The sequence below is a fragment of the Oncorhynchus kisutch genome, linkage group LG30, assembly GCF_002021735.2.
Source record: "Oncorhynchus kisutch isolate 150728-3 linkage group LG30, Okis_V2, whole genome shotgun sequence".
Lineage (NCBI taxonomy): Eukaryota > Metazoa > Chordata > Actinopteri > Salmoniformes > Salmonidae > Oncorhynchus > Oncorhynchus kisutch.
Window position 1 is genome coordinate 2,608,724 of NC_034203.2, and position 27,218 is coordinate 2,635,941.

General features: G+C 42.8%; 1 protein-coding gene across 1 annotated transcript; it reads right to left on the bottom strand.

Moving 5' to 3' along the window:
• Positions 1 to 1,578: 1,578 nt before the first annotated feature.
• Positions 1,579 to 26,903, bottom strand: ranbp9 (RAN binding protein 9). The gene is made up of 14 exons (XM_020466663.2): positions 26,333 to 26,903; positions 15,642 to 15,753; positions 15,087 to 15,139; positions 13,420 to 13,587; positions 12,898 to 12,920; positions 9,266 to 9,450; positions 8,900 to 9,012; positions 8,462 to 8,570; positions 8,004 to 8,158; positions 6,502 to 6,658; positions 5,870 to 5,991; positions 5,368 to 5,519; positions 4,498 to 4,609; positions 1,579 to 3,778 (listed from the first exon to the last, which is right to left on the bottom strand). The coding sequence occupies exons 1-14, from the start codon at positions 26,547 to 26,549 to the stop codon at positions 3,648 to 3,650; spliced, it is 1,809 nt and encodes a 602-aa protein (XP_020322252.1). The 5' UTR covers positions 26,550 to 26,903; the 3' UTR covers positions 1,579 to 3,647.
• Positions 26,904 to 27,218: the final 315 nt, after the last annotated feature.

A 27,218-nucleotide genomic window follows, 5' to 3' on the forward strand; every position in this document is an offset into this window, starting at 1 on the left:
ACAGCATAGCAAAGATTAAAAACCGCCGAATCTGTGAAATCACTTTCTCCGATATTTTGCCATTGCATGAGGCTTGGTGCTCACGAAATCAGTAGGCCATTACACTCAAACAGGCAACAGAAGCAAGATCTGTCTTATGTCAGATATATGGATAATTAATAAAGCCAGGCACACGTAAGTTAGGCTATTGATTATAGACCTCAACCTAATTGAGGAGAGAGGAAACCAACTTAATCTGCTTAGCCAAATTGGCTAAAGCAAGGGCTGCTCCCTCCACAGCATTGTTCTCAATCCAGATATGCTGGTTAATGCTGCTATTATGCACATAGCAACATAGGGAAAGGTGCCAATTCTACAGCGAACTGAAGATTGTCCGCGGTTCTGAAACGGTGACCGTATCCAATGCGGGAGAAAGCGCATTGGTTTTAAAATGTGTTGCACCATTATTTTTTACATAATATAACCATATAAATTATCTGGCAATATCTGAAATTGTAATGTTTATTTCTATACTGTAAGCCACCTCTATCATTTTAGAGAATTTGTCTGAACCACCAACTGGCATCACAACCACGTCAGCCCAGGACCTCCACATCTGGCTTCTTTGCCTGTAGGATCGTCTGAGACCAGCCACCTGATGAAACAGGAGTATTTTGGGTCTGTAATAAAGCCCTTTGTGGGGAAAAACTCATTCTGATTGGCAGGGCCTGCACCTCTTCCCAGTCATGTGCAATCCATAGATGAGGGGCTAATACATTTTTAATTGACTGATTTCCTTATATGAACTGTTGCATGTTGTTTCTTTTTGTTCAGTATAGATATGAAGAGTGCAATGGTGATGTTCACGCAACGCTCATCTGCAAGAGACTGTGATCTCAGTATGACTCCGTTTTTTTTTTTAAAGTCCAGGGAGAAATTTCAGATTTAATCCAAAGGATGTCGTCTGTAACAGCAGCCTGCATTGGAAATTTGTCTTCAGCGGCAACCAGGCGAATCTGAATCAACCGAGACCAGACTGAAGCATGGGATGAAACTGCAGCCCAAGTGGATGTGTCAAAGCTGAGTCCCAGATATGGTTGAGCCATCTTGCCAACTATGTCGTTGGTTCTGCCCTAAATGGCACCCTATTCAGTGCACTACTTTGACCTGGGCCCATAGGGCTCTGGTCTAAAGTAGTGCACTATATAGGGGGGGGAAAAAAAGGAACCATTTGGGACAGACCATGTAAGATTGGCCCAATTATCTTAAGATCAAAGTCACAAATGTTTTTATACGGTATATCATGCAAAATGATTTCTAAACTGAAAGATGTGGAAAAGGAAAGAATGGTGTGATGGTCAGACACTGAAGGACACTTTCCGAGACAGACTATAAATGCCCAATGCGTTAGCATTTACTTTTAGCCAGAATACATACAGCCTGAGAATGTTCAGTGGATTAGATCCCATGTAATATTATTCATTGTGATATGAAAAGCAAAAACAATCTTAAATCACAACTCCTACTGTGAGATGCTCCATATGCCCCTGCTTGTGGTTTCTCTGCGTCTGCAAGCACTAAAGCACAGTTGCAATGTCGCCTGCCTAGGTATGTTTTTTATTTTATTGTAAACGTGGTAACCACAGTGCAGTTGACAATACTATTTTATTTTCCGTTTTGCTGTTGAGTACTAAAAGGAGATCCGGTCAACAAAAACTAGGAAAGAGTAAGGCCGGGATTCAAGCTAAGGCGCGTTGTAGACAAGCTCATTGCAAGAGAACAATTTGCCTGTTGAAAGGCAATGTCCCAGACGCTGCAGATGTTGGCTCAAGTGCTTTACAGTCGCCTTTGATTCCCGGTCCAAGTCTTTCTGTTAATGACAAGTGTTCTGACAAAAGCAGCCTATAAGGGTTTTTCACACCTGAAAATGGGCATGTTCGATATACAGATTTAGCAGAGTATAGGCTCATTATAGTAAATTGGTAGGTTAAAACCCTTCTCCAGGTATTGGGAAGATCTCTGCAGAATCTTGACGCTATCTCAAACATGCCACTATCCAAACATTTGCGTCGCGTTGTGGTTAGCTATGAAAAGGCTAATGGGGGGGGTGCCAATGTTAACCTTACACAAGCCTGCTCTTGACCAAGTTCACCATCACAAGCTGAGCTATGGTAAGCCCTGGGCTAGCATCAAGCTGCTATGGTTAGCCCCAAACCAGGACAATACCTATTCTGGGTATTGGCTAACATTAAATCATGAGCGCTTAGGCGCTAGCTCGCTACCGGTTCAACACAAGGCTAATCTGCTAAACATTGAGGGATTTAAGTCTGAAAAGCCCTTCATTACAGACACACGTTCATTTAGAACTTAACTGAGACAATCTCAACAGTCAAATCAAGAAAGGGCTCATGAGTTCTTCATGGCTAAAGGATATGTGATGCCATGAATGAATACATTAGGAAATGAAATAACATATCAGACCTGCTGTGCAGTTGGGGGGGTCACATATGGAAGGGGTTAATTAAACTTCAACCACAGTATAACAAAGTTTCAGAGACTAACACCACAAAGGATTCTAAACACTCAAGTGTGAAGCTTTGAGGGTAGATATTTTTTCCTTTCTTTTGGTAGCTAAATATTTAATGATTGATCTTTTATTCATAGAAATGTTAACATGTACACACGCTGACACTTGTCACTAGTAAGGAGTGGTGGGATTGGGACCTTTATTATTTGGTGGAATTCACTCTTGCCGGCGCGCAACAAATATACTGTGTATGCAAGTAAGAATATAATTAGCTAGAATAATAAATCACCATGCCTTGTAAACCAGGAAGTGTTAACAGAGCCTACCCACCCTCCCCCACCTACTGCCCCTCCCCAAAATAAAGTTTTTTTTTTTTTTAAAGAAAGACAAAAGTTAAGACTGTAGATTCTCTCACTGGCTTCTTCAGTCTTCAAGCCACATGTGTCACCAGTCACTGATGCCATGGGGTTTGGGTGTGCCTTTTGCGCCACCAAGGAGTTGGTTTCTCGGGGTGGGAATCTGCTAGCGTACTCCAAACCCAGGTGCAAATGCACTAGAATGGGTCGGAATACTCACGTCTGTGGGCCTGGCTTGCCTGGTAGGTATAGTTGGTCAGGGGTTTAAACGGACCACGTTTTGGGTTGGCAAATGGAGTGTCAACATATGTTGACTGGGTTGGTGTTATGCGGTCACTGGAAAGCCGTTCCTTGTTCTTCAGACCAGGGTGCTCCCACCTTCGCACAGTAGTTTGGGCATATGAAAATCCTGCATGGTTTGCCACAGTCACACAGATCAGAGAGGTGAATTTACTAGTTGGCTAGTCTTTGCAATTTCCCCCTTCTCCCCATCAACCAAAATTACATGGGCAGACTTGCATCAGGGTTCCTGTGAGACTTGGGCGACGTCCCGATTCTCCACCCTATCCCAAAGAGTGCACTCGTACACTCCCCTCATGGATTTCAAGGGAATAGACTGCTGTGAGGAAGATGGTGAAAACTCTTCCCAGGCATTCTTGCACCAATCCAATGCATGAGTGAACACTTCAGGAGGTTGGAGAATCTGAAAGTAGCCTTGGCTAGCCCAGGGAGTGGAGGGATCCAGATTGAGTTTGTGTGAAGGTGGGGGACCTGTGTGTGGGGGGCTAGTGCAGGTAATCGTCCACAGCAGCAAAGGCGCAGGAGCCACTTCCAGAGTGTGCCATGATGGACAGGCACTGGGCGGCCTGTCCCACAGCCTGGGCCAGAGGGGGCTGCTTGGGCAGGTTATGAGTCTCTGTGGGGGGGGGGGGGAAACAGCTATGTAAGGACTACATATCACTCCCATAGTTAATGCATAACACTCAACACAAAAGTAGCTAAGGACACTGCTGAATGAGTAACTTGGGGTGGGGGGGTGAGGCTGTATAAGGGCCTTAGTGTGCACATCTTATTAAAATCAATAAAAGACTGAATCAACACCAATTTTAGAGATTCATACATTTCTAACATTGGGCAATGCATTACACATCATATCCATGACATGGGCCTAGTAACTAAGGACACTAAATAAGTCAAGTCAGTTCCACATAGCACACCCATAGGCAACGCATAACACCGCCACATACACAAAATAGTAGCTATGGACACCGCCAAATGACTACTTATTAACCATGACTCAAATCAAAAAGGATGACTTCACATTTATGACCACGTTGGTAATTAACCGCTCCCTAATTTGACATTTTCAAAGGAAAACGATAACACCCCGGTCAACGCGAAGCTATACAGAATCAACATTAAATGCTAAATTTACAGGGCCAGTTTCCCAGACAGAGATTGAGCCAAGTTCTAGACTAAAAAGCATGTTCAATGGAGATTTTCCATCAAAAGTGCATCTTAGTCCAAGACTAGTCTTTAAATCGGTGTCTGGGAAACCGCCCCAGAGTGAACAACACTTGACTGCTGGTTGAGGAGAGGCTCTGAAGTGACAACAAGAGGTGGTGGTGTACCTACCTAGAATTGCACTGTTGAGTGTGGAACACACTGGTTCCCTCTGGATAGAGTCCAGCTGGTAGCCCACTGGGCTCGTCCACGGGTCCGAGTAGGCCAGCAGACTGAATGCATCCTACAGAGGGAGATGGGAAGCGATAAGGGACATACAAATAGAGGAGAAAGACAGCCAAGAAGAACAAGAATTTAGAAGAATGTAAAAATCATTGCAGGGAAAAGAGTGGGGAAAGGCAGGGTAGGAGAAACAGCTGTTAATGAGAGATGGATGCAGTGAGTCAAGGTACAGTAACCTCAAATTGTACACCAAGTTCAAAATTGACAGATCATACACTGAACAAAAATGTAAATGCAACATGTAAAGTATTGGTTCTGTGTTTCATGAGCTGACATCCGCACAAAAAGTTTCTCAAATTTGTTTACATCCCTGTTCATGAGCATTTGTCTTTTGCCAAGATAGGAGTATGTCTGTACTGAAAGCCCCTGTGGAGAGAAACTCATTCTGATTGGATGCAGTCATGGGTGGGCATAGCCCCACCCACTTGGGAGCCAGGCCCACCCATGGCTGCACCTCTGCCCAGTCATGTGAAATCCATCAACTAGGGCCTAATGAATTCATTCCAATTGACTGACTTTCTTATAGGAACTATAATTTAGTAACATTTTTGAAATTGTTCAGTGCGGTAGTGTACTGCTAGAGAAACTGTTGTTTTGAGATATTAGATGTAGTTATAGGCCAAGTGCAGTGCTGTGTTTTTAGACGTAATGTAGTGTGACGTACACGCAAAACACTCACAGCAAAATGTACATCAAGGTTTTACAGCCATTACATTGAGCCATTTATCAGAAGTTGTTTGAACATAATTGACAGAGTACCTTGAGCATCTTCTTGTTGACCGAGTTCTTGCCGCATTCTCGGCGTAGGTGCTCACTCATGCTCTGGAGCTCCCGGCCAAAGTGGATCATCCTCTCGATGGCTGCCTGGCTTCCCCCACACAGCTGCCTCTTGGACTGGGCTGACTCCACCTCTGTGGACACAGAACCAATCAAACTTGCACGTCACGCGAGGACATAGCATTCAGCCACTCCGAGGGATGGTTTGATAGATGCAGACCAGAGTCAATAATGTCAGTTGTACCACCTCTTTTGGAATATAACAAATGTGCAATCTGGGAATCTATGCAATGATCATTTCAATTTTTGCTATATACACACCCATTGATTCTCGAATAATAAGTTATGCCTCATGAGTTTAGCACAACCGTCTTATCGTAACCCCCAAAAAGATGCACTACTCCATTGTTTACATTCGTTTGTAAGCAATGTATAGTTTTAACTTTTTGAAGCTATCATGTGGATGTCATGGCCTGTCACTCACCCATGTCTGTGTCACAGTCCTCTGTCTGGGCTCCGTGTTTGGAGGTGCCATTGAAGAAGCCGTTGGAGGAGGACTCGGTCACTCCGTTGGTGAAGTGGTCAACCTCCATGTCCACATCAGTACTGGGGGGGTGAAACAGTAGGTGTGTTTGAGTGGATCCGTTTTAAAGATTAGAAATGATACTTTATTTTTGATAGACAAAAATAAACATTCATACATTTCAACAAACATTGACATCACACTTCCTCAGATCCACAAGTCCCAAAAAATTATTTATATTTCAATAAAGCATTTGATTCTTCCATTCTCGTAGATTTGGAATATCATTAGAGTTCTAGTACTTATAATCTTGATAACATAAATTAGTTATTAGAACTGCAAGCAGATTTGTAAATCCGAAGTTTTGCTCAGTCCCACTGCAATGTAGTCGATCTTAAACCTGCGTTTTTTGGTTGCGTGATACGTTGTGTCAATACCTTGTTTTGCAGGTATACGTTAAGCAGGCTGTGCAAGACTGTCGGTATGGACCGTTATTTAATTTTCTCTAGTGTTGGATGCATGTTGAAGCGTTTACAAGCAACTAGTATTGAGTAGGGTGTTCAGTACATTATAGCCTTGTGCATGTTCCATACCTGGCGTTGGGCTGCTGCAGGCCGTGGCTGCCATTGAGGGAGCTGAGCTCAGCAGCGGGGGCAAGGAGGGCTGGGCCCGGGGGGCAGGGCTTGTGACTGTGGGGGGAGGGGTGGGCCTTACTGGACATCACCCCATTACAACAGCCGCCATCAAATCCTGGGGAAGCAATCAGGACAGTCAGATGAAAAACACCATACAAGACACAAAAAGGTGAATGGCAAGCTAAATAAAGTGCACCTTAAGTATTTGACTAAATGAATTTGATCCAGGACTGGGTCATGTTCATGGATAAGGTTTAGAAACATTTAACAAAAACAAGAAATGTAATCCTTTTGGACAAATGCAGGTAGTCCCTCCCTGTTGGTTAGTGCTCTTCCGTTTGGTACCTATTGAACACGCCCCAGGGTCATAGTTATAACAGCACACTGTTGCAAAAACGTTGTGCAAAAAAAATAAAATAAAGTACCTTCCTGTTTCGGCCTGTTAAGTGCCTAATGAACACAACCAGATGTGAATATACACTGAACAAAAACATAAAATGTAAAGTGTTCGTCCCATGTTTCATGAGCTGAATGTCCACCAGAGCTGTAGACAGAATTTAATGTTGATTTCTCCCCCAACTGCCGCCGACGTCGTTTTAGAGAATTTGGCTGTATGTTCAACCGGCCTCACAACCCCACCAGCCAGGACCTCCACAACCAGCTTCGTCACCTGTGGGATCACCTGAAACCAGTCACCCAGAAAGCTGATGAAACAGTTTGCACAACCAAAAGAATTTCTGCATAAACCCTCAGTGACGCTCATCTGCGTGCTCATCCTCACCAGGGTCTTGACCTGACTGCAGTTCGGCATCGTAACCTACTTCAGGTGAGCATTTACTCACTTCGATGGCCACTGGAGAAGTGTGCTCTTCATGGATGAGTCGCAGTTTCAACTGTACTGGGCAGATGACGACAGCGTATGGCACCGTGTGGGAGAGTGGTTTGCTGATGTCAACGTTGTGGAGAGTGCCTCGTGGTGGCAGAGGGATTATGGTATGGGCAGGCATAAACACTACGGACAACGAACACCATTGAATTTTAATCGATGGCAGTTTGAACGCAGATACCGGGACGAGGCACATTTCGTCACGCTATTCATCCACCTCATGAGGATCTGTACACAAGTCGTAGAAGCTGAAGATGTCCCATTTCATCCATGGCCTGAATATTCAGACATGTCAACCATTGAGCATGTTTGGGATGCTCTGGATCGAAGTGTACGACAGCGTGTTCTAGTTCCCACCAATATCCAGCAACTTCGCACAGCCTTTGAAGCGTGAGAGAACATTCCGCAGGCCAATCAACAGCCTGAGCAACTATGTGAAGGAGATGTCACGCAGCATGAGGCCAATGGTTATCACACCAGATAGATGCTTTTTTTATTATTATTTATGGCATCTGTGACTAACCAATGCATATCTGTCATGGGGAATCCACAGATTGTTCAGTGTATCATATACCTGTGAGGTAGGCCTGGGAGCCGCTTGCTTTGTGTCTGGGGCTACTGAAGGGGCGAGGTGAACCTGTGTAGCTGTCCTGGGACTTGGGGCTGCGGCCTCCCAGGCAGCGCACCTCGCTGTCCGTCCCATTCACCATCTCGATGAACTGTCTTACCCTGAGAGACAGTGGGATAAAGTGGACAGGGGGAGGGTTAAAAAGATCAGGCCTATCCAATGCAACCGTCAAACCATCAACCACCACATTAGAAATACAGCATCAATCAAATACAGATATACCAACAACCAAATATACTTGGCTGCACATCAATGTACAGTCTTGCCCTTAAAGGGTACGTTCAGGAATTTACAACCACTTCCAGGGTGAGGAACCACCTAACAAGTTGTAATATCCTGAGCTTTCCCTTAAGAGGTACAGTTCCTAAATGTGCCAATATTGCCTATCCCTTGCCATTACTCACTTCAGCATAAATAAGAGGTTGGGGTTACTCTCCAGTAGGCTGGGGTACAGCTGTTGGGTGGTCTCAATGGCCTCTCCCATTCTGCCTGACAACACCAGCTTCTGGATCTCTGTAAGCACATCCCATTTACTTTCATTCACATATTGGGAGGAGACTTAGTGTGGCATGGCATTTCCCCATTCGTCTCAAAGGGTACGAGAGCGGAAACATTTTAAAGTGTTAGACAATCATTTATTCTAGGCCCATTCCTTTTTGGCCCCTGGCCTCTAGGCAGATATGTCCCTAAGAAATATTGTAATGGCTCCACCTATGCCAACTACCCATCTAGTCCGTTTACATTTTGTGAATATAGCATATAGTTCTAATATACACAAAGCAAATACACAAGTCAATGACAGGACACACCCTAAACCCATCTTTCACACAAGCATGACTCACTCTGTCGGTTTTTAATGGAGGCCAGTTCCTCATGCACAGCCTGGTCTGTGGATTTGGCAAAGGCTTCGGCAGTGGCACAGTAACTATGGTGGACCAGGTAGGATGCCACCATTCTTTGGAGACAAAGAGGTGGGAGAAACATAACAGCTCAGAGATATGATATACAGATTACGATATGCTGCCTTCAAACGCTGTTGGGAATTTAGAAATACGAGGTTCAGACTCAGAAATACCCACTTAAAAGCAAGTTGGAAAATTTGAGATATTTTTTTTATAAGTGGCAATAATACAAGTCAAACCAGTTGCACGGGCAGATGGGAAATGTAGTTTCCATTGGTGTGTACAGCTACAAGGGAAGGTACTTACTTCTGGATCATGGACTGCCACTCTCCCTCCCTGTCCCCTATGGGGAACCTGTCGATCTGGGCCTGGATCTTAGTCCGCCACTCGCGCATGTAGTCCTCAATGTCGAACACAAATGGGTGCTGGCCAAAGTTGGCATCCACCACCTCCCCAGGGGTCTGCAGCCCCACTGTGGGGTACAGGTTGGGCTGGGGACACACAAATATACTAAGATGATTTGTTAAATCACAAACTCTTAAAATGTTGGATGCATGGTTCAAACAGATGATCTTTTGTATTTATTTTCATCTAACCACTCAAGGGGAAATGTTCCATATAGCCTCTACCACAATTCAGTGAGTATATAATATAATTTCACAAGCAAGATAGGTCAATGAGCCAAATTGATACCAGGTTTGCATTCACTAGGAACCAAATGAAACTGGGAGGGACCTACCTGAATTTGTCCGCTTAAGAAATGTTTCTGTTCTCCGTTGCAAAACATTTCACTACAGTGCGCAATAATGAACACACTCCAGGACAGGTTGCTTTATAAGGAGCAGATCAACAAAAACATGGCGACATGGTTCAGGATCCTCATCTAACTGACTGATATATAAACACACTGTACCTTAGTTTAGCTGGCAGAGTTAGAGTTAAGAACTTTACGTTGTCAGCTGTGTTTGAGCACAAACTCTTCAGACCAGGTAGCTATTGCTCTTTCCAAAGTCAATACAATGTACTGATAAAACAGCAGAATTTGCCATCAAGAAAGACTGCCATTACTTACATGAAGGGGTGCAACTCAATATTAGGACGGTGTTCCTAATGTTTTGTAGATTCTGTGTATATGGCAAAGGTAAACGATCCCAGATCAAATTTACAAAGAGGACTATCTGTACCAAACTTTAAGATGGGACAAAATGTGCCTGGAAATACAATTTTAAACATGATTCTTCTCCCATGGCTGAGTAGCGACAAATGGAGTCTCATATTGGCCTGGAAGAGGTGGTCTTCACTGATATGACCCTTAAACACTTTGGTGCTATTATTGTCACAATTTCTATTTGCTCCAAAATTGAAAAAGCTGGCGCTTAAAAAGAAAAATTATTGTCCACTTAACTAATTGAATATGAACCCCCACATTATTAACAGAATATGGAAAAATATGACCTTGACACCCCATAATCCAAACCACCAACTCACTCATTTTAAGTTTGGTCAGACAGTATAACACCAAGGAAACCAAGGGGGGGGGGGGGGGGGGTTATGTATTCATTTGATTGTTTTTGTACCTGTTTTTGTACCCCCCCCCCCCTGAAAAATGACAACTGAATAAAAAGGTTGGTCACGCAAAAAAAGCAGTTCAGGAAATAAAGTGGAAGTCATGTAATGCGAGTTATACATTGGCATATTCAATAAATAAAAACAATCCCACGACCACTTGGGTTGCATTCTCATTCGGCATACTCTGGTAGTTCCCGCCCCGTTTCACGCCTAATGAACATGACCCTGGAGTTAGCAGCGGAGGGATTTCTAAAAGCCCGTTTCATGGTCTAACAGAGAAAAGGTCAGCTCCAGTGGAGTTGACGCACATCACCGTAGAGCCCAGAGAAACATGAATGCTGGCTTGTGGCCAACAGTTTCTGCTCAATGGATTATTGTTTCGGCTAAAGCAGTCGTATTTTATCCTCAAACAAGTGGTCATTCTGCTGGTAGGGGGACAGCGCAGCCAGCGCTCAACCCCCCCCCCCACCTCAGAGTGCATCGAAAAAAATGCAGACATGTAAATTTCACTTTTCTTTTTTAGGACCTTTAAAATGGCATAAATTCTTCAGTCTTCACATATTTGTTTTCTATATCAGATCCTCCAGGCAGCAAACACCATTAAAAATATGCATCGTTTACATTAAAGCTACAGTCTGGGATTTGTGAAGTTGTTCAATTAAAATTCTTGATATTTACCCATTGATTCTTTAAGAATTGAATGCATAAAAGTCTAAATGAAATTAGCACAACTGTCTATCATAAGCCAAAATATCACGTTTTATTACTCCATCCATTGTTTACTTGTTGTTTGTAAACAATGTTGTTTGTAAACAATGTTTATCCTTCAAATAGGGTTCAAACTGGTAGGCCTGATCAACAACGAGACAGCCTATAGGGAGGAGGTCAGAGACAACAACCTCTCCCTCAACATGATCAAGACTAAGGAGATGATTGTGGACTACAGGAAAAGGAGAACTGAGCACACCCCCATTCTCATCGACGGGGCTGTAATGGAGCAGGTTGAGAGCCTCAAGTTCCTTGGTGTCCACATCAACAAACTAACAAGGTCCAAACACACCAAGACAGTCGTGAAGCGGACAAAACCCATTCCCCTCAGGACTGAAAAGATTTGGCATGGGTCCCCAGATTCTCAGAAAGTTTCTACAGCTGCACCGTCGAGAGCATCACTGCCTGGTATGGCAACTGCTCGGCCTCTGACCGCAAGGCACTACAAAGGGTAGTGCGAACGGCCCAGTACATCACCGGGGCCAAGCTTCCTGCCATCCTGGACCTCTATACCAGGCAGCGTCAGAGGATGGCCCTAAAAATAGTCACCGGGAAGCGGTACCGGAGCACCAAGTCTAGGTCCAAGAGGCTTCTAAACAGCTTCTACCCCACAAGCCATAAGACTCCAGAACATCTAATGGCTACCAGACTACTTGCACGCACCCCCGCCCCCCCTCTTTTACACTGCTGATACTGTCATCTATGCTTAAGTCACTTTAATAACTCTACCCACATGTACACTACCGTTCAAACGTTTGGGGTCACTTTGAAATGTCCTGGTTTTTCAAAGGCACACTGAAGATCTGGTACAACTCCCTTCACAGAACAGCCCAAACGGGCTCTAACCAGAATAGAAAGAGGTGCACCGGGGCCTCCCACTCCTCTATCTATTCTGGTTAGTGCCAGTTTGCGCTGTTCTGTGATGGGAGTAGTACACAGATTTGTAAGAGATCTTAATTTCCTGGCAATTTCTCACATGTAATAGCATTCATTTCTAAGAACAAGAATAGACTGACGAGTTTCCGAAGAAAGGTCTTTGTTTCTAATAATGGGCCGATGTAGATATTCAATAACACATTTTTTTTTAAGCCGTTTCCAGCTACAATAGTAATTTACAACATTGATCAGGAATACAGTGTAGACAATTTGATGTTATTTTAAAATGGGGGTAGAAAAGTCCTCGTCTTTCAAAAACAAGGACATTTCTAAGTGACCCCAAACGTTTGAACGGTAGTATGCATGTATTACTTCAATTACCTCAACTAACCGGTACCCCCTCGCTATTGTCATTTTACTGCTGCCCTTTAATTACTTGTTTTTGTAGGCATTTCTCTTAAAACGGCTTTGTTGGTTAAGGGCTGATAAGTAAGCATTTCACTGTAAGGTCCTCTGATGGATTTGGTGCATGTGACACCATCTCTTGGATATCATGGAATGTTAGTCCACGCAGCTAGAGTGTGACCAATGAATGAGGGGGATTACATTGCCCTAACCCCATCCCTCAGCTGTGGATCAAAACAAGTGGCAGGGGTGTCGTTTAGTTGTTTCACATCCCAGAATGTAGCTTTTAAAGACAACATGGCCGGTGGGATAATACTTACCGGTAGATCTGTAAAGGCTATTCCTAGAGTACAAGAGAGAAGATAAAAACATCAACATACATTTCTTAATCTCTGACTGAATATCCTATTGTTTGGTACAGGAATGCACGATGCAGCATATCAATTCTATGCAAACCATGGATGTTCAATTGGACAAAATGTTGCCTCTAAAATACATTAAAAGGGTGGGATGAAATGTGATATGCAAAGAAAAGTATAGAAATGTGCCTTTTTTTTACGAGTCAAATGATTCAGACCAGGATGAGACAGAATATTGTGTATCGCGTGTTTTCATGTGGCGTGTTGTTTGATAGTGATATGGTGTAAATAAATAATTGTTAATAAAAAATGAAAGGGTGGGGCACGCATTGTGTTAGTTCAGAGTGTGTACATTTTCCAGTTCCAAATTCCCCCCCAATAACTCCACAAAAAGTTAAACTGAATGACACGGCTTAAGTTCCATAATGGATTACTACATTAATTAAATTCATTTTTATGTTCTAGAGCAGGGGTGTTCCATACCTAAGCTGTGGCCATTCTTTGTGTAGAAACAGGTGTTGTTGATGAGGTTGACGCAGCAGCCAATCACGTCACCTGTAGTGAACGTGGGGCCGTAGGGCTGCCCCGTGCCGGAGGAGCAGAACGAGTGGCCGTCATCTCCGTGGTAACCATACGAGTGTTTGTCCCAACCTGAGAAAAACCGCACAGACATTGGCGTCACTCTGAAAGATGCCTCGACTTACAAACTGAACAAAAATGTAAGCACAACATAGAAAATATTGGTCCCATGAGTCATGAGCTGAGAAAAATATAAAAATAATCCCCAAATGTTCCATATCCACAAAAAGCATATTCCTCACCTGTGCTGGGAACAATAACACACTACTTTAAAATGTGCATTTTTGTCAAAACGAAACGCCTCCAACATTGTTTTAAAGAATTTGGCTTCACAACCACATGTAACCATGCAGGCGGAGGAGGGTTGCTGAGGAGTATTTCTGTCTGTAATAAAGCTTGTGGCAAAAAAAAATAAAAAATATTCTAATTGGATGGGCCTATGCCAGCCAGGCCCACCCATGCCAAATCCATAGATTAGGGCCTAATGAATTAATTTTTTTACATTGACCGATTTCCTTATATGAACAGTAACTCAGTAAAATCTTAGAAATTGTTGCGTTTATATATAATATTCTCAGTATAAGTAGCAATTCTCTATAAGATAGTACTTCATTAAACACTGAGGAAATGTGTTTGCACTAACCATCACACTAGAAACAACACTTCACCAATGCATCTTAAACTAAATGTTCAGATTAAAAAGCCTCACAGCAGAAGATGAGTATCCGTTTTACACCTGGGTAAACTATAGGCCTATCGATCTGCCACGGCACTGATTAGATTAGAAGCTCTCATTTCAGTATAGCTTTTAAAACCTAGGACCTAACAATTATGTGCATTATGCTAATTAGGTCTCTGCTATAAAATGTATAAAATAATTGAAGTTCTCATTTGAATTCTCATGCATGTATGTATTAGGTTACCTAAGAATTAGCCACGTTCCATTTCACACTTGTGGGTCACAAAGCTACTAACAGTTTTATTTAGAAAGTTAAAAACTAGCCATTAGTGATTACTTAGCAGTGCCAGATCATGGCTCTGTCTGCTGTTTTATAAGACTGCGCTGCATTGCTATGCCATGGGCCTTTGCTGGGCCCGCCCTGTGCCCTGAAGGGTTACAGGATGCATCTCAAACGGCACCCTATATAGTGGACAACTTCTGACCAGAACATGTGGGGCACTATGTAGGAAATAGTCTGCTATTTGGGATGCAGGCCAGTGTCAGACACCCTGCACTGCCAGATAAACACCCCCCCCCCCCCAACATGTGACCCTGCCCCAATGGTGTCATGTCAGGACAGAGAATAAGCAGCCTGTCTGGCTTTTAAGGGCACACCCACACGAGTTTCAGACAATACATACTCAAAGAAAACAGACAATCCACTGAAACACACAAGTGTATGTTCATCACCAGCACATCTTCCAGACAATACACACACAAACCAAGTCACATAATTCCCCATCACAGACAAGGACAATTCACAAACCAAACGGTCTTCCAACCCACCCGAAGACCATGGCAGAGTGTCAACATTGACACACACAAGCTATAGCTTTCAGAGTCGCCTTACCAGGGAGTCTGTTCATGTTGACACCTTGAGCTGAGAGACCGATACCCATGTACCTGTTAAACAGAAAGATAGCAGGGTCAAAATGTGATGATCCGGGCATGTTAACAGTTTTATAAAGAATTGGTTCCACTGGCTAAGGATATCTAAACTGCCTCAAGGGAATTTCATGAATCATACCAACATGACACCCTCATGCAAATGTCAATTCCTAACTGTCCAGAATTGTGATCAGCAATGGAAATCAGGGGTGTTCATTAGTGCACAGCATAACAAAAGTTGAATTGCAAATGAAAAAGTGTTTTTTTAGACAAATTCAGGTTGTCCCTCCCTGTTTTTGTTCAGTTTGGTTCCTAGTGAATACACCCTAGGAAAAAGTTGATAGGCCGATTAATGGGGTGGAGTCTAATTTCAGAACCGTTAACTATTACAGGGAACTGATGAGATGACCTTGATTGAACAAAACGTTAACTGTTGACTATGATTAGTTAAGTCAAGAGGTTTGCATGGGTAGAGCACAATGTGTGCGTGGTGCTCAATTCTGTGCAGCCATCTTACCCATCTCGGCCTTTACTGATGATTTTCACCTCAAAGTAGTAGACCCCGCAGGCAGCTGGGATGGGATGAGTGGCTCGTACGGATGCCGCATCTTTAGGAGTCTTTCCATGACCTGTGGGTGGATGGAAGCGATGGCATGAATGAAACAAGACACCCTGTAATCAATTCAATGCCTAGATCTTACCCTTAGGCACTGCTTTAGATCTGAAACAATTGGATAGGGTTAAGTAGTATGACAGAAATCCCCCCTGGCCAATCAGACAGCAGCAATTACTACCATATTGCTTAAACTAGATCTACTAGAATGCCAAGAGGTGTGGGAATTCAGCATTAGGTGAACAGAAAAAAAGCATTTTCCCCTAGTGCTGAGCGATTAGTTCCTTTTGAGGTCGATTATATATTCATTATATATTATATAATCACTTAGTGCAATTAATGTTGAAAAATAATTCCTATGCGGGTTGAACGCTTTAACACAGAACAATTAATAAAAAAGTCCCATGATGGTAGTGAATGCTTATCACTTAACCATCATTTATTCACAGGACTTTAAAATATTTACATTCCAAGTCATCTATAGAACTGCTGCCTATGCCTTAACAAAATTACTTCAATGTCAAAGGTATACTTATGAATAGCAACTATCAAAATCACTTAGATCATACATTTCAGGTAGATACCTTGAAGCAACTGCTCTATCCCTCTCAATTGGGCATTCTAGCTTCTCTCGTCTGCCTCACACTAGCCTAACAAAGCAGGCGTAAAATAAACAATTAGACAAGTAGGCCCGCAATGGATTATGATCATTAGTTCAGAAAAAAATGGTTATGAACTACAAACTACTGTATGTCGACTATTGGTCTGTTGTGAACTACAACTGAGTCACACAGTTAAGGTTTGATCTAATTCCTGTAGAGAAATACCGTGATGTGCTCATTGAGTTCACAGGAAAAAAATCAAAATAGAAAGTAGTAGTTTCAAAAACGACCAACATTTTGGTTAATCGCCCAGCACAATCTACCCAAGTGGGAACCATAAATACGATTTTCAGACAAATCACGATGTCGCAGGTAGTCACATCTAATTTGGGAAGGGGGACATTTGGCCCATACACTTGCATTTAGGACACCCAGAAAAGTAATTATCATGCACCGTCTGTAAGTCATCAGAAATAATGTTAACCCTGAGAGTCCATTCACACCTGTGACACTAGCAACAATAACGATTACCAACAAGTGGAATTTGCGATTCAACTTAAATAAGAAGTCCCCCTTGAAACTGAAGCAAACCGATACAAATAGTGGAATAATGCCATATCGAGCACGCTAAACAAGGTTGGAATGTTATATAAATTCAACAAAGGCAGTAAGTAGTTCATTTGACACAAACGTAAAAGCTGTTGAAATCGCACTATGGATGTATTATAACTTTAGAATTGCATTGTGGGCTGTTAAGCCTTACCTATGGATCTTGGGACCATGAAATTGGGCATCGGCCTACTCCGTGACAACACTGAGCTAATGTGGCTCAATTCACATCAGTCCTAGCAGCAACAATGTTGGGATATCCCCCTCCCCAAAAAGTACGGCTGTACATGGCAATATGAATGTTCAGTACGTACAAAATCGACTGAAGAGAGGTGATTTTCCCACAAGAGCATTGAAGCTAATATTTGTGTGAACTCTTCAGAATTGCAATCTGTGGGTGTCAGAGTAGGCTGAACACACATTTCATGGTCCCAAGATCCATAGGTAATGCTGTACATTGCAATGTCAACATGGGGCTGGGCAAAATATCGTATTTTACTAATACTGAACAAAAATAAGACGCACCATGCCAAGTGTTGGTCCCATGGGTCATGAGCTGAAATAAACAGATTACTGAAATGACCACGTGTAACCACACCAGCCCAGAACCCCCACATCCGGCTTTTTTCACATACAAACTATTTGCGTGATCGTCATCCTCAGGGTCTTCACCGGGCTGCAGTGGGAAAATGCTCACCTTCAATGGCCACTGGAGAAGTGTGCTCGTCACGGATAAAACCCGGTTTCAACTGTCCCGGGTAGATGACAGATGTTTGGGCAAACAGTTTGCTGATGTCAACGTTGTGAACAGAGTACCCCATGGTGGGAGTGGGTTTAATGGTATGGGCAGGCACAAGTGACGGACAATGAACACTATTGCATTTTATCTAAGACAATGTTAATGCTCTGACTCCAGTTCACACCAATATCCAGCAACTTCACACAGCCACTGAAGGAGTGGGACAACAACATTCCACAATCAACAGCCTGATCAGCTCTATGTGAAGGCGATATGCAGCACAACACGAGACATATGGTCACACTAGATACAGACTGGTTTTCGGAACCACACACCTACAGATTTTTTAAAAATATTTAAGGCATATGTGACCAACATACACATAACTGTATTACTAGTCAAGTTAAATCCATAGATGAGGGCCGAATGAATTTATTTTAATTGACAGATTTCCATATGAACTAATGCAGTAGAATCTTTGAAATTACTGCATGTTCCATTTATAGTTTTGTTCAGTGTCCACACAGCTGCACAGACCGGTTTGGGTTTTTACTTCTACAAAAAGGTATGTCCATGTTGATTTTGTTAAATGTCCATTTTTATAGATAACCTAGTTTGCTAGTCTCACTCCCTCTCCTTCCATAAATACCTACGCACTTCCCACACCAAGCCCCGCCCAGTCACTCGAGCTCTGTCTGCATGGTCAGATGCAACAAGATGGTGACAACGATGCTAATTTCCACTTTGCTTCCTAATATAATTCAACAACCCGGTTCCTGGAAAGCTACCGTCCTGTAGGTTCACTAACCATAATCTAGCACACCCGATTCTAGTAATTAGCTGAAATCAGGTTAGTTACAACTGGGGTTGTAGTGAACACAATATGTGCCAATGCTTCAGTTGTGTTCTGTGGGTGACAGAGTTGGCTGATACACCATTTCACGGAACCAAGATGGGTAACGCTGTACATTGCGTGCCTGACTACAGACTCCTTGCTCCAGTCAAATGCAAACACATTCAGGCCGTCTGATAGTTCCAGAAGCCGTTGGGTTGAGCCAGAGAAAGAACACATGGGTAAAAAAAAAGCTAACTAATTATCATTGACTTTGATACTCTGATTGGTTAGAGACGATCCCGTCGCTGATTACTTTTTGTACAACGCCCTTCGTGCCTTTTGTCACCACAAATGGCTTCAATGATGGCGGTCTTAGACTCAAGTATCTAGCAAAAGGTAGCGCAGTAGAATTTAGGGTGAGTCGCCAAGGCACATTACCCTAATTGCTTCTGTAAGTCCCTCTGGATCATTATTCAACTAGTCAGTTAAATTATTTACAATGACGGCCTACCCCCGCCAAACCCTAACGACGCTGTGCCAATTGTGCGGCGCCCTATGGGACTCCCAATCATGGCCGGTTGTGATACAATCCTGGAATCAAACCAGGATCTGTAGTGACACCTCTAGCACTGAGATGCAGTGCCTTAGACCGCTGCGCCACTCGGGAGCCCCACTAAATGTCTGCAAAAAAACAAGTCCGGCTAGTACATTGCGATATGAATGTCAATACACACGAACAGGGATACTTAGTCAGTTGCACAACTGAAATCTTTATTCCACATTTAATCCAACACCTCTGAATCAGAGGCCTTAGTCGTCGGTGGAGATAGCGCAAATGTATAAAACAAACCTCAAAAAAGGGGGTCATTGTTTGCGATTTTCAGCAGGCTAGTCGTGTGGCCCTATAAAAAAAAAAAACAATCCACAACAAATGGTTAGCCCACATTAGAGACCACTAATGAGGTGTGGGAGAATATTGTTTATATATATTTTTTTGTGGGGAGGGTTATAGGTTTCCTTTAATTCAATTGCGAACCAAGCAAGAGGCCGTTGTGTAGTGGTGTTTCTATACTGTACAGTGTAGCCTACATGTGATGGCAGAGTCTTCATTAACACCCCCCGGATTGATACTGTGCAACTCATCAGGACATTCTGCCAACTCGACCTACTTCGCATTTAACAACATTCATTTGGGAAGGTTGTTTTGGGAAAGCCGTTAGAATTGTTCATTCAAAACAGAGCAAGATGACGGAATTAGGCTTTGGAAAGATTTCGGACCAAAAAGTCGATTTCTGGTTTAAATATCCATTGTTAACTTATCTACCAGTAAATGCTACACATGACCAAAAGTATGTGGACATCTGCTTATCGAACATCTCTTTCCAAAATGAACATTAATATGGAGTTGGTCCCCCCTTTGCTGCCATAACAGCCTTCACTCTTCTGGGAAGGCTTTCCACGATATGTTGGAACATTGCTGCGGGGACTTGCTTCCATTCAGCCACAAGAGCATTAGTGGGGATGGGCACTCATGTTGGGCAATTAGGCCTGGCTCGCAGTCATTGCACCAATTCATCCCAAAGGTGTTCAATGGGGTTGAGATCAGACCTCTGTGCAGGCCACCAGTCAAGTTCTTCCACACTGATCAACAAGTTTTATTTTTTAACCTTTATTTAACTAGGCAAGTCAGTTAAGAACAAATTATCTTCAATGATGGCCTAGGAACAGTGGGTGTTCAGGGGCAGAACGACAGATTTGTACCTTGTCAGCTCGGGGGTTTGAACTTGCAACCTTCCGGTTACTAGTCCAACGCTCTAACCAAGTAATTTCTGTATGGACCTCGCTTTGTGCATGTGGGCATTGTCATGCTGAAACAGGAAAGGTGCTGCTCAGCCATGGAAACTCATTTCATGAAGTTCCCGACGAAGTTGTGCAGAAGTTGCTTCCAGAGGTAGTTACAAACTCTAGTGAGTGTTACAACAGGATTTTTACATGCTTACAGCACTTGGCGGTCCCCTTCTCTGAGCTTGTGTGGCCTAACTCTTTGCGTCTGAGCCATTGTTGCACCTAGACATTTCACTTCACAATGACATCACATCCAGTTGACCGGGGCAGCTCTAGCAGGGCAGGAATTTGACTTGTTGGAAAGGTGGCATCCTATGACGGTGCCACGTTGAAAGCCAATGAGCGCTTCAGTAACACCATTCTATTGCCAATGTTTGTCTATGGAGATTGCATGGGCGTGGCTGAAATAGCCGAACACTCATTTGAAGGGGTGTCGCCACAAAGTTGTGTATATCATAAGTCTTTCCTACCTACCCTAACGCTGTCGTTCTTCTGTGAGCTGCTCCACAAAATAACCACTTGAGAGCTGCGTGACAGTTTGGTTATGTATATTATTTTGAGCGGGACAATTTTGAGCGCAAACTTGAACGTAGTGAAAATTGTGCAACTCCTGGCACATGTTTACTGTGAACAGGCTGTACCCGCTTTAAGTTAGTTTTAACAGTGGTCAAGTAGGCTACTGGCCATTTGATCATAATGTAAGACTATAAGAGTGGCCTACCATCAAAAAGAATTTAGAACATTCATCCCATAATATTTTACCATGTTCAGCCTACAGCAGCAAAATGTCTGGTGTTCAATGTAGGCCTACGTTCCATGAGACTTTTGAAAAGTGATTGACAACCTGTTTATCCACTTGTCCTTCAGACAAGGTGACTGAAAATGTGTTTGATGCAAGAAGACACTTTATAAAAACACAATTATTACATTATCAGAGAATCAGACCATGTATGCTACCCTCTTGCCTATTGGCTACTTAGCTTATGCAAAATTCAACTGACCCTTTCAGACAAAAAAAAAAAAAAAGCTCTTTAGGGGCGGCAGGTATCCTAGTGGTTAGAGCGTTGGGCCAATAACCGAAAAGTTGCTAGAGCGAGTCCACGAGCTGATATGGTAAAAAAAATATATATAATAATAAATTAAATTAAAAACAGTCGTACTGCCCCTAACCAAGGCAGTTAACTCATTGTTCCTAGGCCGTCATTTAAATTAAGAATTTGTTCTTAATCCACCTGGCGTGTCAGACTTCAAAAAAGCTTTTCAGCGAAAGCATTCCAATTGTTTATTTAAGGACATCTCTCAGTAGACAAAACATTACAAACAGCTAGCAGCCAAGTAGATTGACTTCTCTGACTTTCGTGACCAGAGAAGCTATAAAATGAAACGCTTACCTTTGATGATCTTGGGATGTTTGCACTCACGAGACTCCCAGTTACACAATAAAATGATCCTTTTGTTCCATAAAGATTATTTTTATATCCAAAATACCATTTGGTTGGAGCGTTATGTTCAGAAACCCACAGGCTCGAGTGGTCAAGACAAATTCCAAATAGTATCCGTAAAGTTCATAGAAACATGTCAAACTTTTTTTAAATTTTTATAAGCAATCCTCAGGTTATTTCTACAATATACAATCAATAATATTGCAACCGGGACTATAACTTCTTCGATAAGAGAGAGAAAATGTCTGCTCCAAGCTGTTGCACATGCAAAACGCTGCATGACGCGATGTAATCTTTCTCGCTAATTTTTCAAAATAAAAGCCTGAAACCATGTCTAAAGACTTCACACCATGGGGAATCTGGTTGGTATCCCTTTAAATGGAGCGAAGGCAGGCTATGGAATAAAGAGCTTTCAGGAAAAACTGCACTTCCGGGTTGGATTTAGTTAACTGACTTGCCTAGTTAAAAGGTTAAAAACGTTTATTTTACCTGACTCGCTTTTCAAAGACCGCTAGAAATGCACACATTGTGTTCTTGTAGGAAGCAATCACTCCCCCATTGCTGACTACTAATGATCTATAACTGGGCTAATAACTCACTAACTAGCGAAGGATATGAACAAATGTGCGCAAGTGGCTACATGCAGCTCTCGCTTTGATCTCAAAACAAGTTCACCTACTCACGACCACTCATGCTTTAAACAGTCCAGTTCAAAGTGAATGGCACAGATCCATATAATGGCAAAGGTCTATTTGCATATTGGCCTACTGCAGCATTGATTGGTTATGGCGCACGGGCCTGTGTAGAGTACGGGCCTGTGTAGAGTACGGGCCTGTGTAGAGTACGGGCCTGTGTAGAGTACGGGCCTGTGTAGAGTACGGGCCTGTGTAGAGTACGGGCCTGTGTAGAGTACGGGCCTGTGTAGAGTACGGGCCTGTGTAGAGTACGGGCCTGTGTAGAGTACGGGCCTGTGTAGAGTACGGGCCTGTGTAGAGTACGGGCCTGTGTAGAGTACGGGCCTGTGTAGAGTACGGGCCTGTGTAGAGTACGGGCCTGTGTAGAGTACGGGCCTGTGTAGAGTACGGGCCTGTGTAGAGTACGGGCCTGTGTAGAGTACGGGCCTGTGTAGAGTACGGGCCTGTGTAGAGTACGGGCCTGTGTAGAGTACGGGCCTGTGTAGAGTACGGGCCTGTGTAGAGTACGGGCCTGTGTAGAGTACGGGCCTGTGTAGAGTACGGGCCTGTGTAGAGTACGGGCCTGTGTAGAGTACGGGCCTGTGTAGAGTACGGGCCTGTGTAGAGTACGGGCCTGTGTAGAGTACGGGCCTGTGTAGAGTACGGGCCTGTGTAGAGTACGGGCCTGTGTAGAGTACGGGCCTGAGTGGTGCCTGTCAATGCAATAGAATCCAACGCTAATGCGTTCTGCCTACCACAAAATCTCTCGCAAAGTTTGTTTTGTTTCATTGAAAGTGGCTAATATTGTGTTGATTCGATCAATTGCCAGTTAAGGGAAACATTGATAGTGTTAACAGGGGGGGGGATTTAGAAAGTTGAATGAAGTTCACTCTTGCTTCTCTGCGTGGGCTGATATTTCTTCTGCGTGGAAATCCCAGTGGAGCTTTGCGCACATGCGCAGCTTAGAGGTTACACTGTACATTAACAGCTTTTGGAACAGACTTTTCTCATCAATTATATAGCCTAGATTGAAAATAGCATTATGGATGATTGACTTGCCCAGATGGTTTCCAAAACCTACCTGGGCCAGCAGCCCATGTCAAGCCCTGCAAGATCCAGAGGTAGGCTATACAGTGCATAGTCTACAGGTATGCATGTAATGTAATTCTGAAGTCTAATACTTCCACAGTGCGATTTCAGTTGTGTCAAATAAACTACATTGTCTTTTGTTGAATTTATATAAAATGCAAACCTTACTTGGACTAGATGCTAAACATGGCATTATTCCACTATTTGTATCCACCAGTTTCATTGGGGGAATTTGATTTTGAAGGCATACCACAAATTCCACTATTGTGGGACAACTCTGCGAAAATCTCTCCCTCCAGCAGGTGGTGTTTTTGTTGTTTCGATCTTGTTTCGCCCACCAAGCATGGAGTTTTATATGGAGGTCAATGAGTGTTGAATTTGGTCAACAAAGAATGTATGTCTTATTTGCTACATGAGGTTTATTTGATCTAATAGAAGTTTCATATTGCTTAAGTGGTTACAAGTGTACTGCTAAGTAGGACACGTGACACCCCGGCAACATTGAGAACTTTATCGGAGTAGTCTTGAGATGACTATTCATGGCATGAGGCTAGTAGTATAGCATCCAGCGCCATTGAATACAGGTTTTTGAAATCAACAACCATCATTGAATATTTAAAAAAGGATTACAATAATGAGATCTATCCTTACTTTGTTGGTGGATACGCGGGAGCTAGACAACCCGCCATGTGGTCAATGACTCCCATTGTTTGGGTGAAGAGACATGCATCTTGTCAGTATATTTATAATCTTTGGCCCACCCATCCCTGTGAACATAGTCACATACCCTGAAGTGTCAGTCTCAAGTGACCAGTTGTCAGCCAAGTGTGTTGGTTTAAAGTTTGCACTATGCCTGCCTGGCTGATGAATCATGGAGCCAGTGTTCCGGTATAGAAGCACAGTTGACTGCTCCTACAGTTTTGCGTCAGTACTGGCCCAGAAGACAATTTCCATAGAAGTCAGATTTGAACATTCCTAATAAGGACAGTCATCACCTTTGTGCACAAAACATTCATTGAATTATTCAAATTTTCACAGAGGCTTATTTCCCGGTTGTTAAATTCTAAATAATTAGGTCTAATTTCAGTTTGTGACAAAACAAGCTAGTGTAGAGAATCATTGGACCATCTAAACCACTGAAATACATTTTCCATAACCAAAAATATTGTATTTTCAGCTGTTTGAAGCTGTTGTACAAAACAGAAAGAAGCAAAAAAAAAATAAACTTAATGTGAAGCATATAAATAGAGCACAGAAACAGAGCTACAGCTTTTTAGACATGCTTTCAATGAGAATGACAGATCTAAGTCATTTTTGTGAATTTAGTCAGGTAGCCCAGAAAAAACATTGCAGAGCTAACATTTTACATTCATCCAATGTCTGCCAATGTTTTTGGATGACATCGTGGCTGCTCCCTGTGCGCACCGAGTTCAAGTGCGCATGTCAAGTTAGGCTGTGTAAACCGGATATAAAAACGGTCCATGAATCGGCATATGCAAACGCGAATAGATTACGTTGAAAACGAAAAGGTCAGGCGTAGTCTAGATCTTTTTCATATTATAACCTCAGTGGTCTGTATAACCACAAAAGGATGTGTAAAGCCATGATGTTCTCTAGACACATCACATACTATGAAGAGATTGTTTAAAGGGTCAAATGCATGGCCTACACACCCAGAAAGGAAATACACTGTTACACCTTGATGTAGTAGGCCTACATCAAACACTGGGGAAAATACCTTTAGTTGGTTGAGGTACAAAGCAAGAGCCTTGATTTTCACTCCAGCCATTGACTTCCACCATGACATAGCAACCGATTGAATAATAGTATTTGCCACCAATATGACCTAATATAGGGTATACAGATCCGAAATGGGTAGTGCTAAAGAAGCATTTCTAGGCTAGCTAGCTAACTTTAGGCCTATAGCTAGACGGCAGCCTACACGGGATAAGGGCTTTGCCTTTAGGTGTCGTTTTTTGTTTTGTCAGCTTGACAAAGCTAGCTTGCTGATTTGTGCCAATTTAACTAGTAGCTGAATTAATTTGTGAACCCTGGGCCCTTGATAAATAAATAAACAAGCTAACAGTGGGCCCTGCCATTATAAATCAGTTAGCCTAATCAGCTAGGGTTACGGGAGGTTTTGGCCGGAGTAGGCCGCCATTGTAAAATAAGAACTGGTTCTTAACTGACTTGCCTAATTAAATGAATGTCAAATAAAAATGACAAATCGGCGGTTGTGACATGTTTATTTCCGGACCTGGTCGAGCTAAACAGATGCTAATCTATGCTAAACAGCTGGAAATCAAAGAAACGAGCCAGTAATGTAGCAAGGTACAACTGACATGTCAATTATGTTAAAAATCTAATCTAATTATCAACTGTTGCTAGCTTTGACAAACAGTTAGCTAGGACTGCAGTTCGTCCAACTGGAAAGCTCGCTGGCGTAACGTTGCTACTTAACGTTCTTGTTTTGGCTGGGGATTTCACCAGCTGGTTTACAAGAGAGCGTATTTTTGTTAATCATTACCTAGTTACAAACCTAACATTAGCTTGACTGTTTGCAGCCAACTAGTGCTGTCAATTCGTTTTGAGAGCGATAACTACTAAGATTAGCTGCGAACGTTGGCTAGCCTAGGTAACGTAGCTAGCTAAGAGTACGGCTAGCTAGCCACTGAAATGTGACCGCAGCAAAGTAAGCGGATGACGCTAGCTAACGTTAGCACTCACATTTAATTTCATTTACGCGTCATAGATAGTTACCTTTGTAGTGCACTCGAAGATTGTTCTGAGAGAGGCCAATGTAACTGAACTTGTCCTTCGGGCTCCAGGATCGAGGAAGCGGGGTTTCAAGTTCGTTTACCGCTGGATAGAGCCGTCTGAGTTGCTGGTTGAGCTCATTTTCCTGCTCGTTCAGAGCCGAGTCTCCGTGAACAACAACCGACATAAGAAACCCACAGCCCGATGACTGTCCCGACATGGCGAACAAACTGGTTTATTTAAGTTAAAGGCGTGTCAGCCACCGATTCAAACAACTTAACTATAAGTCAGACGCCTCCAAACTGTCAAGTATTTTAAAAGCTAATGCTAGCCACAAAACAAGCTAGCAAACTAAATACGCGTATTGCAAAAATGGCTCAATATCTGACATCCGCTAAACACATAAAACGACCAAATTTAACGAAGAAAACCCATCTCACTAAAGCGTTTTGGAGACAAACTGAAAATATACGACACGATTTATCTCGCAGATATGATTAGAGCTGGTAGACATCGACAAAGTATGGCTAACCTCGATCTTTTGTTTGTTGTCGGTGCTAATCCACACATTTGATTGGTTTAGAGGAGGTCCAGTCACATTTCCTTAAGGACTGGGAAGTACATGCTCAGACACATAACAAACAGCAATGTGTCCCTCAATGTTCTACCAGGGGTTCTATCACAAAGTTTAGTTCTATCCTCACAATGTTTTTAACAGTTTATTATATTTAGGCCAATTGATCTGCAGAAACCCCAACTCTATATGAAGTAGTTTTCTCTTGGAAAATGGTCAAGTAGTTCAATTGTAATTTCTTCATCAAATAGGGTAGCTAATGCAATACCAGGAATGACTGTAGGAAGTGGGGTAAATTGAGGTCTAGTCCTACAT

What these genes read in the sequence shown, in the direction of transcription:
- ranbp9 (XM_020466663.2), bottom strand. Translation starts at nt 26,549, where the DNA reads ATGTCGGGACAGTCATCGGGCTGTGGGTTTCTTATGTCGGTTGTTGTT. An exon ending in AAAGAATGGCCACAGCTTAG is followed by an intron (nt 12,921 to 13,419) that starts GTATGGAACACC and finishes CTTGTACTCTAG; the next exon opens with GAATAGCCTTTACAGATCTA. An exon ending in AACCTCTTATTTATGCTGAA is followed by an intron (nt 8,159 to 8,461) that starts GTGAGTAATGGC and finishes ACTGTCTCTCAG; the next exon opens with GGTAAGACAGTTCATCGAGA.